Source organism: Terrapene carolina, unplaced genomic scaffold (genome assembly GCF_002925995.2).
Source record: "Terrapene carolina triunguis isolate 2854851 unplaced genomic scaffold, T_m_triunguis-2.0 Scaffold30, whole genome shotgun sequence".
Lineage (NCBI taxonomy): Eukaryota > Metazoa > Chordata > Testudines > Emydidae > Terrapene > Terrapene triunguis.
Genome location: NW_020664381.1, coordinates 5,040,456 through 5,056,799, shown reverse-complemented (window position 1 = coordinate 5,056,799; position 16,344 = coordinate 5,040,456). Strand labels below are relative to the sequence as shown.

The 16,344-nt window shown below is 39.0% G+C and overlaps 1 protein-coding gene across 1 annotated transcript in view; it reads left to right on the top strand.

Moving 5' to 3' along the window:
• Positions 1-16,344, top strand: part of LOC113406394 (E3 ubiquitin-protein ligase TTC3-like) — a 136,207-nt gene that overhangs the window by 39,561 nt on the left and 80,302 nt on the right. The window contains exons 7-11 of the mRNA XM_029911395.1: positions 5,115-5,238; positions 8,775-8,860; positions 9,163-9,257; positions 13,712-13,774; positions 16,144-16,198. Coding sequence (XP_029767255.1) covers positions 5,115-5,238; positions 8,775-8,860; positions 9,163-9,257; positions 13,712-13,774; positions 16,144-16,198 — 423 coding nt within the window. The remainder of the gene's footprint in view (positions 1-5,114; positions 5,239-8,774; positions 8,861-9,162; positions 9,258-13,711; positions 13,775-16,143; positions 16,199-16,344) is intronic.

Here is a 16,344-nt window from a genome sequence, read left to right as displayed (position 1 = left end):
TTTTTTAAACAATTTTTTAAATTTAAATTAAATACATTTTTAAAAATAAAACTTTTGAATTAGTTTTCATATTTCACATTTATCTTAAGGCCTAAGCTTACTATAATCTATTAAAACAATTTAAATAAAAAAAGAGTACATTTGCCCAACTTCTAAAGAAAGTTAGACCACTTAACTGGTGGAAGTCACTTTTGAAGCATTGGAACCAGTTTTTGACAGCAATAGCCTCTTCTATAGGTACAGAGAGAATATTTTCTTCTTTTTTCATTTTATTTAACTAGTTCAGTTTAGTGACTAGTTCATTCAAAGTTAAGAAACCAGTTGGGAAGTTGCTAATGCAGGAAAGCTTGTTTTCCTCTTCCAACTTGAATAAAAACTAGGTGTGAGAAGGTGAGTCTACTAGTTCTAAAATGTTGAAGGACAATGGTGACCAGAAACAATCAGTTCAATTCACTAACTAGAGATAGTACTTTGTTTTGTCAATGTTAGTTTTAAATGCAAACCATGTTTTGATAAATAGTTTCTTAGATATCCAGCACATTTGAGGTAGTTTACTCCTGGGAGTATTCTGTGCCAAAAAATTTTCACACAATATTTTAAAATTTTGCAAAATTCAACATATTTTATTTGTCAAAATAACACAATATAATCATGCTCCCATTATCAGCCTGGGGCTGTCAGTGGGAGCCTCAACCCCCTGTGCCAGGCACGTGCAGGAATCCTGGGGGGGAAATCACAAATTCAGCGTGAAAGTAAAATTCTGCAGGGAACACAGAATTCTGGTAGGACTAGTAGTTTTATTTAACTGTTTAAAAAAAATAAAAATATGTGCATTTTTAATTGAAATTTTTCATTGACATGGAATGTGACACATCAGAAGTAAATTATATAGTAAGTAAGAAATGCATCATTCACCGTTTTGTAATGTAATAAATGTAAATTAAAAGGTATATAATTGCTTACGTTTGTATACAATGTATCCTTCTGGTTAGCACAAAGAAGCATGAAATATAGTATAAAGTCTATACTGAATTGCAAATCAATGTGCTTGCCATGCCCTCCCCAAACTCCTCCCACACATTCCTTGCAAGCTCCCAGGCTGTCTTGGTACCCCATTCGCTCCGCACCTTCGGATAGCTTCCAAAATGATAGCTGGACTTAGCACAGCTATAAGAGCCTATACTGCCCTGCACTGTTACCTCCCTTCCCACCAAGCGTTTTGTGTGTTGTTAATTGGTATTTAATAAAAACATACTCTCTGAAAGATGATCATTATTTGTCTGCTTCACATGGTGGTTACTGCTGGAATTAATACACAGTGGCAGTTGGATCATTTGCAGACTACAAATTTTGGTCAGGAATCATCAACATTTTCATGGAAGGTGGAAAGTTAACAAAGCAGGCAGGGTGCTGTATAGAAAGACTTGCTGCTTGTGCTCATTATCAAAATAGTGCCTCAAAGCTTCCTTGATTCAAATAACCCCCCATTGCACCCTCTCTAATAGCCCTGGTATTTGGCTGCTCAAAATCAGTTGCGCAGGCGATCTGCCTCGGTGCTCCAGCAAGGGGGAAACTGCTCTAGGTTTCTAAACACTGACCGGTAGCAGTCTGGAGTTGCCAGCTTCCACACAGCGATCGCTATACGCTTATCCACCGAGAGGTCAGCTCTCATTTTGGTGTCGTTATGCTGCAGTGCTGGGGCGAGCTCCACACACAGTTCCAGGAAGGTGGCTTTCTTCTTCTGAAAGGTCTGCAGCCACTGTTCATCATCCCAGACCTGCATAACGATGTGATCCCACCACTCAGTGCTTGTTTCCCAAGCCCAGAAGCGACGGTCCACCGTGTGCAGGTGCTCCATAAATGCCAAAAGTAATCTGGTGGTGTTTCTTTCGATGACCTGTAGCGAGTCAGGCAACTCTGATTCCTATTCAGATTGGGAGTTCATGATATACTACTGCATAACCATCCATGATTTGTTCATAACAGTGACCACAACAGTAGAGAACAGTGCAGGATCCATCCTTTCAGACAGAGATGGTGGGCTCACATTGAGAAATGCTGCAAAATACAGTCGGAAGCCCATGGAATGATGGGATGGGGAAAAAATGCATCATGGGACATTGAGCCCACACCCATGATGCACTATGATCCACTCTGCCTTCCCACAACTCCTAGCTGCAGAAGGTGGCAAGTAACATAGTGGGATAGCTACTTACAGTGCACTGCTCTCACTGTCTATGCTAGAGCACCAACTGTGTATGCACTCCACCAACAGAAGCAGCGTTGTGCAAATATGCTCAAGCAATGTAATTATAGTGCTTTTAGATAGTCGGAGTAACTTGTGTCCACAAAACTCTAGTGTAGACAAGGCCTAAGTCTTTCATCAAGCACCCCGTTCAACAAGACGCATCTCAGTGAATAGATACAGAATGGCTTTCTCCACCTTGTAATATACTAAAACAGTCTTTTGTCTTTATTCACAAGCATGGCCACCCCTTGCTGTCATGTCATTCCTTTTCACTTACAATTAATTTCAGTGTTTATAGTTGCTTTGTTGGTATTCCATTGCCTTTTCTGGGTTGTTGCCGAGGTGGATGATTGAGTAATATGTTAGATCATTAGCTAGCCAGAGTGGGGTTACAACTCCCTTCCACTTGAATTGGCCATCACCAAGACGCATTATTTCCTGGGGACTCACTTTCACTTCAAGACCATAAGAGCTTAATTTTCAGTGTAGTGACATTATTCCTTAAATATTTCCCATACGCACATCTCACGATAAGTGAGTGTCGATAAGTTACAAGCTTTTAGTAGAGAAATTGCATATTACTCTTTATAGTGAATGTAGTGAGTTTGTCAGGTCTGAGGAAGGAGCTGCTTGCAAAGAATATTGAGCCATTTGCCAGTTGTCACCAATGGGCCTCAATGTCACAGTGGGCATTTACTGCGCTGAGTAACATTCAGTTCCTTACAAGGAGCAATGATTGGCTGATGACTACAGTCAGGTTGATCCCACATAGTGCGGATAATGGTTTTAAAAATTAACATTTGATTTTATATTGATATACCGAAAGTGTCCTTTCTGGTTTGCTGTCAAACAAGGATTTGAGGAAAGGTTCATAAGTCAGGAGTGGTAATCTGTAGCACCAGTAAAAAGTAACACTGTATGAGAAATGGTACTTATTGAAAGGCATTTGATATGCTACTTTGACTTGATACTGTAATGCTGCCTGCAGTGATTCAAGAGAAGGAGTACTAACCTCAGGGCAGACTGTCAGGAAGCAGAGTATAACCCCCAAATTGGCTGTGAGTTCTATACTAAGGCTATGTCTACATTAGCACTTTTGTCAGCAAAACTATTTTCAGTCAGGGGTGTGGAAAAAAATGAAACCCTGACCGACATAACTTTCACTGATAAAAGCACCGGTGTGGACAGCACTATGTTGGTGGCAGAGCGTCTCCTGCCAACATAGCTACCGCTGCTCGTTGGGTGTGGTTTAATTATGCTGGCGGGAAAGCTTTCTCCCTCCGGCATCGAGTGGCTATACAGGAGACTTTACAGCGGTGCACTTGAGTGGTACAGTTGTGCTGCTGTAAGGTCTGTAGTGTAGACATAGTCTTAGATTTCATCAACCATTTATCAAGTGTAAATTCCTTAGGCACTATAGGAGCATTAACTTGGAGTCACAGTCAGTCCCCTGGGCTACTCTGAGCTATCTCACCACCCAGGTGAGCGTACTTTTGTGATCAATGGTCCTTTACACCAAGAAACACAGCAATATTTAAGTTACTCTGAGTCCCAAAGGACCAGTCATTACCCCAGGTCAGTTGCACCTTAAGTCTCACAACAAAGATGATGCTTGCAGCCAATCCTGTAATAAACTATACAAAGATTTATTAAATAGAAAAAAGAAATTTAGAGAATTCTTTACAAGGGTAAAGCAGTAAACATACACAAATGAGTTACAATCTTAAGTTTCAAAAGATAATAGACGTTTCTATAATCAGCAAGCTCTATATCCTTTAGCGCTAACCCAGGCTAAGCAGCTGGAGATCTCTTGCTTATGCCTGGAAAAATCTTGTCCCCAGAGTCCAAGCATCAGTTCTTGTTAGGGGTTTCATACCCCTCCTGCCATGTACTGTGAGCAGGAAACTCAACTGATGGGAGGAACCCACTTGCATGACTTGTCACAGGGAGGACAGAACAACATAAGTCTTTTGTTCTCTTGAGGGTTTGTAGGGAGATTCCAATTGCAGGGTCCCACAATAGTGTGTCGGGTATTGATGGACCTTTCCTTTTGGGAAAGGCATAACACTTTCTGTTGAAGATGAGCCCCTCAGTAATTAAGGTCTCTCTCCTATCTGGTGATGTACACAGTCACAGAGGTTCACAATGTAACTGCTGAAATATTACCTTACAATATTGGATACAATATTATAAATGATATTAATGCATGCAGCAATTCATAAGCATTCAATGAAGTCTAAACACATTCTTAGAATTGTTAAAATAGATATTAGAATTATAACACAGGTTGGCCAGACTGATTCCGGTTATGTAATTTGTCAGTGTCTAATTGAGACATGGGGACCTTGGTATGAGCGGGCACCTGATCTGCCAGCATCACTGGCATGTCACATCTAACCTAGCTAGAGCAAAAAACCTATTCCAAAGTTGTCCTTGTGCCAGATTTTTAAATCTAGTTTTAGCCTGACCTTTTTCTGGCTTTTGTGGTGCATAAAATGAGATGGCTGTTATAATTTGTGAAAATGCAAGCTAACTTAGTGTTGGTTCTTTTTGACCATATATTTATGCATAGAAATAACATATCAGGTGTCTGAAATAAACTAAAAATACCTTTCCTGAATTCTGTGGGTTGTGGAATAGATATGAAGTATTTGACCTATGCTCTTCTATTTTTTCCAGGCAACACCCTCAACATTTGCCCTTGCACCTTATTCGTCAGACTGTTACACAACATTGCTGCTATACTATCCATATTTGTTAAATTTTTTACTTTATATTGTGTTGCCAGTAATTTAGGTTATTCCATATAAGAAAAACTGAGTACAGTTGCTAACTTTCTCTAATTTCTACCCTTTATTTGAAATAGAGAGTTTTTGATGTTGGGGCTGCCCTTGCCTGGGTGAAATGTACAGGCGAGTTCAGTGTTCTACAGAAATTAGAAGAACTTGGAGATTACTGTTGGCCTCCTTTAGAAGCTTTCTTTGCTAAATGTAAGTATAATCATTGTGACGGGTATGCAATTTCCTGCAATATTCTGGATGAACATTATTAAATTGGGCTACACCTTATTGAATTAAATTTTAAATATCATAGGATCTCATTATTAAAAATGCAAATGTTTGTGGGATTGTATGTAAGCTGTGTAGGAGACCTGACTAATGTAACCCTTGGGAAGTATTGAGCTTCAAAGGACTATTTTAGAAAATGGGCTAAGACGGGAATGAATTGATAGTTGTGCAGGTTTCCTAGGAGGTATTTGGGAGGAGAGGAATGCAAATGCACATCTCTGGACCTGATCTTTTCAAACTTTCCTTTGGCGACAAGACCTTTGACTATCAATTACCTATTCCCAGGATCAAAAGTCCCAAACAGCATGGAGGAGTAATTTGCAGATTCATGGGGGTGTTTTTTTCTGAGCCAAGGCAATTACGAACTTGTGATCATGAGGGGGGAACAAAACCTTGGTGAGGCTTGAAGGACTGCTCACCAGCCAGAGACCTTGTAGGAGTTGGGGCGATCTCTGGTCAGCTTATTAGCATGCATGTAGGTTCTTTTATTGGTTTTAATATGTTTTCTATATAATGCTTTTACTTTAAGAGTAAACATATTTGCTTAGGAAGAGCTGTGATAACTTGTAACTCTAGCAGTTACACTGTTTACAGCCTTGGAAGAGTAAGAAAAGTGCAGACACAGGCCTGTTAGGTGGTCTGCCTTGCTGAGGAATAACAGTCTTAAAGGAGAACTGTACAGCCTGGACATGCCCCGGTCAGGAAGTAGAGAGGTGCATATGTCAATCCAAGAGCGGTAATGGCTTAGGAGCTGGAAATCTAAGAATGGGTGCCCTTGCTGGATCATAGAGGAGCAATTCAGGTGCAGTTGCCCAGACTGTGATAAGCATTTAAAAAAAAAAAAAAATGGGGGAAGATACCTTGTCATATGGTGTGTGTCTGTCTGTCTGTCTGTCTGAGTCCTATATATGTTTTTTTTTCTTTAGCTTTGGAGCAGTTGAGGCATCATGGGAAAATTAGATTTTTTTTCAGTTCAGAAGGATTATTCTCTCATACTTACGTATTTCTTTTCTAATGTTGTTCATTCATATTCTTATCTTGACTTTATCCATTCCTGCTGCTTATTCCCTCATCGACATCCTACTCTTAGTCAGTGATACAATCAATTGCTGTGAAAATGACTATCTTAAATATCATACCCTCATTTGTGGAATAATTAACAAGAGCCAGAAGAACTCTTAGAAAATAACAAAGGAAAAGACAGAACTTGATTATAAGCTAAGTGAAACAGTTTCTAAATGCAGTATACTTAATTTTTCCGTGAAGTCACCCACTCTTCAGTTTTGTCAGCTATTCTAAGTCTAGAAAAAACAGTTTAGCAGTCTTGCCTCTGAAATATCTAGTTTTGCTCCAATGTTTATCATCGTTCTTGCTGCAGCTGCCATTGGTATGATATCCCCTGTTGTATTAAAAATAAGCTTTTGATAATTGGGATGTGTTCCGTCATCAGTGACAATCGAATCTGAATCCAACTTGGCGTGAGGTACTTTTTTTCTTAGAGAGATGATAAACCAGCATATTTTCTCTTACCTTCCTTTTCAAGTTTCAGAGTGGTAGCCGTGTTAGTCTGTATCAGCAAAAAGAATATTGGCCAAACCGGACAGTCTCTATGCAAAAGAATAAATGGACACAACTCAGACGTCAAGAATTATAACCTTCAAAAACCAGTCGGAGAACACTTCAACCTCCCTAGTCACTCGATTACAGATCTCAAAGTCGCAATACTCCAACAAAACAACTTCAAAAACAGAATCCAATGAGAAACTGCAGAATTGGAATTAATTTGCAAACTGGACACCATTAAATTAGGCTTGACTAAAGACTGGGAGTGGATGGGTCATTACACAAAGTAAAACCAGTTTCCCCATGCTAATTTCCCCCCCTATTGTTACTCACACCTTCTTGTCAACTATTGGAAATGGGCCATCCTGATTATCAGTACAAAATTTTTTTTTCTCCTGCTGATTAATAGCGCACCTTAACTGATTACTCTCGTTATAGTTGGTATGGCAACACCCATTTTTTCATGTCCTCTGTGTGTATATATATCTTCCTACTGTATTTTGCACTGCATGCATCCGATGAAGTGGGTTTATAGCCCACGAAAGCTTATGCTCAAATAAATTTGTTAGTCTCTCAGGTGCTTCCTTTTCAAGAATAACTATTAAAGAAAACAAGGCTGGTCTAACATTTGATGGAAGACTTCAGTGTAACAAAAAACAAAACAAATATAAGAGTTTATATCTAATTATAAAGAAGTGATTCTTTAGCACTTTCTAAAAATTATCTGAAGTATAGTTTAAAAAAAAAAAATTAAACAGGAGTCCACAAGTTTGACAGTGTCTTTAGGCAGATTAGGACACTGATAATTTTGGTCCCATAGAAACTAGTGAGAAGTCAGTTTCACAGTTAAAACAACTTCATAACATTTGGAGACAGTCTGACTATTGGATAGGATCAGAAATTTTGCAGTCATCTTGCTCAGGAGGCTTTGTCTCTTGTGATGTCATGTGGGTAGGATGGGTGCCTCCATTAAAAGACAACATTCCCATATACTGAAACTGTCAGATATTTTTATAAACTCTTTATTTTTTTCATTTTAAAATATTCCAAACTAGTAAATAATTAGCTCTAAAGTATTAGCCCACTTGGTTTTAAATGTAAGCTCTTTGGGGGTACCCTCCGGTACGCATTATCTGGCTAATATTTTTCTTAGTTCCCAAAGTCTTGAAATGGTAACAGATTTAATAGGTAACTTTACACCCATTTTGTGTGGATATTTTAAGGCATACAACAGTGGTAGAATGAAAGATTGTTAGTTTGTCAACTTAATGAAACTCTTAACTGCTGTTCATTCTACTACATGGCTGTGATGGTTAAAACATTTATATCTGTTTGTTATATTACTGTGATTAGAGTTGAATAATATCTGTGTCAGCTTCATGAAAATTCTGAATAAATTATTCAGATATATGAGAATTTAACTCTTATGATAGAAAAAAGTTCTATTGTAGTAGCAAAAGGCTCCATGGCACTGAGGTGTAGGCTGAGGATGGCAGGATTTGGGCTTTTAGTACAAAGGGAGGATCATTTAGTCCTTGATTCAGCAAGGTACTTAAGTACATGCTGGCTTCAAATATGTGCATAGTGTTACTGACTTCATTGAGATTGCTCGCATGCTTGAAGTTAGGCATTATGCTCGTAATTTTAAGTACCTTGCTGAATTCAATTGGGACTTACATTTTTTGTGCAATAGTGGAAGCAAAAATAATCCACATTCTGTTTGAAATGTATTACTTTGTTTTAGCTTATTTCTGTTGTTGATGAGGGGAAAAACAAAACTAGACACATCCTATTTCCAGTTATAGAATATACTATGATTGTTAAAAGCAAGAAGTTAAACCTATTGTTGTTTGGCTTTTGTTTTTTTCCCTTACCTTACTAATTTCTGCTTACAGATAAACATTATATAACTAAAGTTGCATTGGAAGACTGCAACTTAGTTGAAGAGTTTGAAGCTCAGAGTTGTGAAAACTGTATAAAGGTAGGACAAAACACTAAAGTGGATTTAAAAAGAAAAAAGTCAAAGTTACAGAAACTTGTAGGGAAACTATTGACCAAAGATAAGTATTCCTCTCATAGGATCATATGCCAACACTTATTAGGAGTTGCATGCCTTTTAAGATAATTACACTGCTCCAGATCAATTAGTTATGAGTACATTTCAACATTTGGTATACAGACAGACGAGACACTTAAATACATATTGTTAAATGCTTTTATAGTTCGCATCACAGTTGGGTTAAATTCTGATTGGTTGCATATTTGTTTTTCTTGATCTTACAGAAAAGTGAATTTATGAAAAAGAGAGGAAATTGTGAGTTTTCCAAAGAGAACCTTGATTTTGCTATAAGCTCATACACTAAAGCCATAGAATATTGGTAAGAACTAAGTCAACTAACTGGATCATCTTTGTTTATGTTACATTTTTATCTTTTTCTGACTTGTCTTGGTTTGTTGACCACTCATTTAAAAATCAGATGATGCCTAACTGACTTACCACAGAGTTTTGTCTACATTCATATTATCTCTGTTTCCTGTCTTAGTACTAAAGACACTTTTTATCTGTGTCTGTGTTAGTGAAGTTTTAAAAAAAATGCCCATCATTACTAATACTAGTTTAGGAACAACGGCTCTAAAAGTGTTGGTAGCTGTAGGCTAAATGGCCCGTCAGCTTCAGAAGCCACTTTCAGTGCTGTGTGTTAAACATGGTCCCATCAGAAAAACAAGATACACTACTGAAAACAGCTACTGGAGCTGATAGCTGCCTACAATAGGGCTCCCAATGTTGCTGGCACTAATGGGGCTGACCCAGTGTTGGCACCAGTGGGATATTTAGGGGTTGAGAACATGCTCACTTTCATCTATATGTGTTGCTTATTCCTCCCCTGAAGTCATCCTTTGGGTGGTTGTGGAAATTGTTTTCTAGTTATGACTTCAAATGAGAAACAATAAAAGTAAAACTAAAACAAATATTGTTCATGCAAATGGTACAGTATTTATTTAGTGTATAATGCTATGCCTTATAAAATGAACTAGCAACAAAACATTGGTTTGCTGAAATTGTTACCAGTGCTATCACAAGCAAGTGCTGCTTTTGGCAAATTCAGTTGTGTCTGTGGAAAGACTGTGAACTTCATAAAGATTCCTATCTTAGGGAGTATTGGGTCTGACACATATTGTAGGCATGCATTTGGAAGGATTGATGCCTTTCTAATGTCTCCCCTCAGATTGTGTGCCAACTAGTAAAGTAGATTTCTTCTTTGAGTAGCTTCCCGTAGGAGTGCTCCACTTTAGGTGACTCTGTGTCCCTGTACCTGTCATTGGAGATTTTTGGTAGCAGTGCTCATTCAGACCACTTATGCACTCCCGCCGTCTTGGGCCGCTTTTGGCGGCTCTATATTTCGCTAAGCGGCCAAACCGCCTTCAGTGCCTTCTCAACCGCTTTTGGCCTGAGATGGAGCCCTTAGCAGAGCCTATTTAGTATATCTAAAGTGTTACTCTTTAGTGTTGTTGTTGTTATAGTGATAGATCTGTTATTTTCTCCTGAGGGAATTCTGCACCAAAAAATTAAAAATTCTGTTCCAAAACAATAAGAATTCTTTGCACAATCTTTTAAAATTCTGCATATTTTATTTGTAAATAAATAAATGTGGCAGCTCCAGCATGGCAGAGGAGAGCACAGGCCACTGGCTGTACAGAGGTGGGACATCACCCTGCAGTCCCTTCCTCCCCCACTCTCTTGTGGCCATTGCATCTACTTGAAGAGTGGAGGAAATAGGGGCTCTCATGCTGTAAACCCCCCCCCCCCCATATGTAGTTTTCTTTAAAAATAAAGTTATGTTATGACCACATCCAAAGTTCTTACCAAAAATACCTTCCTCATTCCACCTGAATTAGTCTATACCTCCCATCGTTCTTCCCCAAGCCACATGCAATAAAAGGGAGGCCCTGCTCCACATGCTAGACTTTAGAAGAGCGCTAGCATTCTGTCTCAAAAGAACTAAACTGTTCAGAAAATTATCAGCATTGTTCCTTTCTATTACTTAAAGATCAAAGGGCTCAGCCATATCTAAACAAAGGCTTTCAAAATGGATTTCCAGTTGCACTCACTTCTGCTATAGTCAGCATAATTTGCAACCCCCCTCGCCTCCCGGGAACTGGAACACACTCCACAAGATCGACTTCCACCTCTCTAGCCTTCCTGAACAATGTACCAGTCACAGACATTTGTAAAGCAGCCACCTGGGTGTCACCCACACATTCACAGAGCACTATGCAATTGTGCAGGACTCATCATCAGATGCTCTCTTAGGACTGATTTGTCTTATCATTGCTCATGAATCCAACTCCGAAGCCCCATTCTTGCAACCAGGGGCACTGCTCTACAGTAACCGAAAGTGGAGCACCCATATGGGACATTACTCGAAGAAGAAGAGGTTACTCACCCTGTGCAGTAATTGAGGTTCTTCGAGATGTGTGTACCTATTGGTGCTTCACTACCCACCCTCCTCCTCTTTCTACATGGACTCTGCGGTAGAGAAGGAACTGAAGGCAGTTTGGCTGCACAGCGCTGTATAGCTGCCAAGAGTGGTACGAGATGGAGGGAGCGCATATGCGGCCCTAACGGCACTGCTACCAAAAATCTCTGGATCACTGGATCAGGGATGCAGACTCACGTAAAGTGGAGCATCCATAGGGGGACACATCTCGAAGAACCTGTTATTAAACAGGGTGACTAACCTTTTGTCCAGAATTAAAGCTGTTGAGAGTCAAAGCAATCAGGTGTTGCTACTGTTATTATTCAGAAAACTCAGTTGCACTGGGCATATTGTTTTACTTTAGATGGCTATGCTAATCAAATAAACTGTCCCAGAAACCATTTCATTTTTATTGCATCATGTGTCCTTGCAAGAGTCCAAGGCCTCCACACAGGAATTGTATTTTTGTTTGCTCATTTTAATAAGGACTGGGATTCTCAAAGGGGCCCTAGGGAGCTGAGTCCCTGATTCCCATTGGGTTTCAGGAATGGTTTCTTTGATTACTAAAGACACCTATTAAATGCTGTTTAGAAGATATTCAATTAATATGCCTAGTACAATTGAAGTGGGAGTTGGGCACTTAACTCCCTAAAGCCCCTTTGGAAATTCTTGCCCAAATCATTTTGCTATGTCTTCACAAAACACAACTATACATATATGGTTACATGCTGAGACAGCAAAGAACACCTCCCATAGTGCCCAATGCTGTTGCTGAAAGCAGGGTTTCAGGTGTGAGGCATTGCACTGTGAGATGTCAGAAGGAGGACTGAAAACAACTATAGCAGCAGTGCTTTTGGGCTCCTGTCTATATTAGAGAGAAGCCTTTGTAGATTGTGCCAGTTCACACCTACCTGAGATGAAGAAACTATTTAGTACAAGCCAGCTTGTAAAATGGTTAGGACAGCGATATGTAGAATTAAAACATAGTTTATGTATTGCATGCTCAAGGTGTTCTCATTGTTTTCTGCAGCTTCTTCACATGTGTCCAGCAATGAAAAAGATGCAACATTGTTGTAGATGCTTGTGGAAGCCCTAGTTGCTCATAGAACTGAGTGGAGAACTATAGTCATAATCATAGACAACAAACTTGAGAACCACAGGCTGGAAAATTGCTTCCTTTATATGAGTGTGAGGAAGCTAATTTCTTTTCTCACCGTTTTGGTATTCTGATTTCCTCAGTAGTTAGGGGCAGTGATATGTTTGTTATTTGAAAAGTGACATTTTTATGAAAATTGTTATTTAAGCATCTACCACTAAAACCCTATGGCCTAGCACTCATCAGTGTTCACTTTACCCCTTATAATTCTTGCAGATTAGACATTCCTATATTTCAGTGATAGAATGCTTCCTACTTCTGTAGTAAATAAAAAAAGTATTTGTGTCTGAAGGCATCGTGGTAGAGCCTACCACACAAGGCTAGTCTTCCTCTTTCAATCAGAAAATTTCGTTAGCTGTCAGTCTGCTGCAAGAAGATTCCTGGCTAGCTGGGAGAACCTCCAGAACAACAGTCAAAATAGAATAAAATATCTTCTTGTTTTCTTTGTTTGCTATGTTAAACCAAGTCCTAAGCAATAGTACAAGTCACAAATGAAAAATCTGTTTTGCTGTTGTGCTGATTTTTGCTTCAACTCCTTTGGATAGCATTGGATTGATCCAGGAACAGAGGAAGTCTACAGTAATTCATTCAAGAGGGCTTGATGGAGTAGTTGTATTAGTGTATTGTTCAGAAACAAAAATAAATTTGCCTAAAAACATTAATTTCCGTACCAAATAAAGTGGGGGTATATATTACAGTACAGCTGGCCTTTCTGCACCTCAGGCACCTTTTCCAGCCTGAAAAAGTGAAGTTGAGCTAAGAGAAAATCATGGTAAATGTACCCTCTCAAAGGATTTGAACTGCACTTCAATAAGTTCAATGGAGCTGAGCTGCAATTTATCTTCACTAGTGCTTTGCTTCTGATATACCCCATTCCTTCCTCCCCTGAGTATTTAGATCTTTCTCAGCTGTTTTTAACAGGGGGGTGGGGGGCAGGAACTGTCAGAATTGACTGAGTTCTGTACCTTGGCCGAGATTATACATCTGAAATCAATGGGACTATTCGGATTAGTAAAATTAAGCATGTTTGTAAATATTTGCTGGATTGGGTCACAGACTTGCACATATTGAGGAAATGAAGTTGTTGGAGAATTTTATTGTGAAAAATTAAAACTGTTTTCCTTATATTAGTCATTTTATACTGTTCAGAAGTAATATATTTTATTAACTGATACCTTTTTAATAATTTTTTTTTAAGTCCTGAAAACCATCTTCTTTACGGTAACCGGGCTCTCTGTTTTCTTCTCACTACACAATACTGGTAAGTAAATCATTTCTGGGATCTGAAATGCTGAATTTTCCTGTAATTGCAAACTCTGAATTGACAGTATACTTGGTAAAGTAGTATTTTAATCCCTCGAAGATACAATACTTGGTTTCCTGAAGTAATAATGGCACAGTATAAAGCAGACAGGAAAAACTGGTTGTTTTCAGGCAGACTGAAAATAGCTGTAAAAAAAAATAAGTGTGAGCTGTGTTGTCATCCCAGTTCTTCGTTAGGCTTCACATTTAAGTTTCATCTTTAACCTTCTATTTTATTGCTGTTTGAGCAGAGCCATCCAGCAAATGTGTTTATCTTGTGTGGTTGAATTTCCATTCATTTGAAAGGAAATTCCACAAGGAGAATGTGATTGAGAACTTGAAAGATGTAAACATCATCTTTAGAAAACATGTATATTTTGAATAGATATAATTTGTAGCAAATACAAACTAAAGTTTATCTGATCTTTTCCTCTAACTTTCCACCGGTGCCAGTGATCCCATCCCATCTCCTGATATACCTTACCCCCTCTCTGATCCCCTCCATTTCCCTGGTGCTCAAACTCACTCTTATCATGCTCCCTTCCCTGGCAGCACAAGCATGCTTTAGTTTATCTCATCTTAAAAAAACAAAAACCCACTGTGACCCTACCTGCTGCTTTAGCTATTGCCCCTCCTCCCCTTCATTTCCAAACTACTTGAATGCATTATCTACTCCAGCTGTCTGGAGTTCCTCTCCTCCTATGCCATTGTAGACCCTCTTCAGTCAGGCTTGCTTTCCTTCCACTGAAACGGTTCTTGCCAAAATCTCTAATGAACTCTAAAATCTCTAAAAAAAAAAAAACAAAAAACTCAGAACCAGTACTCTCTCATCACTGTCTTTAACTTTTGACATTGTTAACCATGCTCTTCGTTAAACTTTGTTTTCCCTCTGCTTTCATGACTGTCCTCTCCAACCACTCCTTTAGCATTTTATTAAGAATCCTCTTCATTTCCCTCTGACTTTCTGTGGAAATCCCAAACGGCTCTGTCCTTCTCATCTCCTTTTCTTCCTAAGTGTTCCTAGTCATAAATATGACTTCAGTGTTTTTATACTGATGACTTAGATTTACCTCTCCACTCCTGATCTGTCTCCTGTCCAAGCTAAAAATCTCATCTTGTGTCTCTAGCATTTCTTTGTGGATGTATAGTTGTCAGGTGAAGCTCAACATCACCAAAGTAGAGGTCTTGATTTTCCCCCATACAGGCCTTCTTCTCTCCCGCTTTTAGTCACCATAGACTCAATTTCCCTTTCACTCAAGACCATAATTTGGGTGTCATCTTTGACTCATCCCTCTGTCTAGATCAGGGTTAGGCAACCTATGACACGCATGCCAAAGGCGGCACACGAGCTGATTTTCAGTGGCACTCTCACTGCCCGGGTCCTGGCCACGGGTCCGGGGGGCTCTGCATTTTAATTTAATTTTAAATGAAGCTTCTTACACATTTTAAAAACCTTATTTACTTTACATACTACAATAGTTTAGTTATATATTATAGACTTATAGAAAGAGACCTTCTAAAAACATTAAAATGTATTACTGGCACGCGAAACCTTAAATCAGAGTGAATAAATGAAGACTTGGCACACCACTTCTGAAAGGTTGCCAACCCCTGGTCTAGATCCTCACATCCAAACTATGTCTAAATCTTGCTGCTACTTCCTGCATAAATCCTCAAATCCTGCCTTTCCTTTCTATCCACACAGCTAAATCTCTCATCCAGGTTGTCTTTTATCTTGCATCTCAGTCACTGCAACGTCCTCCTTTCTGGTGTTAACAAATCCTGTCTTGCCCCACTTATAGCCATTTAAAATGCTGATGTAACAATCAATTTCGATGGCTTGTTTTGACCACATAAACCCTTCTTCGCATCCCTCCATAGTCTCACCCCTTCTCCACTGTATCAAAATACTTGTTTTCACCTTTAGTGTCCTTTTGCATGGTATCAAGATGTTGAACCCTGCGTCTAATGCACAAATGATACCTGTCTTGATTGCCACAAGGCCACCTTATTGTCCACTTTCAGATCCCTCCTTACAACTCCTCTCTGCCTTGATGGCTACAAAAAACTTGATGGTTAGGCAGCTGGTGTGCTGTGCTTCTTATGCTAACCAGTATTGTCCTATTATTCCTTTTTAGTCCCCCTCCGTAAGTTTGTTATATACACCTGTTGTCTATAGTCTTACACTTAAATTAAAAGTTCTTTTGGGCAGGACTTCTTTCTTTGTTATGTCTGTACAGTATCCAGCACAGTGGGGCCCTGAATTCTAGGTATTACTGCAATACTAATAAATATTTCCTTTTTTTTTTTTTTTTTTTTTATTTAAAGGAGAGCTCTTTTTGATGGAAAAATGGCTGCTATTTTGAAGCCTAATTGGCCAAAGGTTAGTTTAATGTAAATTTGGCAACTCTCTTTACAATAGAAAGAAAAATGTCAGGTGGTCTAAATAAAAGGTCACAGTGTCTGATATGAGGGCACAATCCTTTTAGATGCAGACTGTTCTCCGCTCCAGTTAGCTCTCATGGAAGT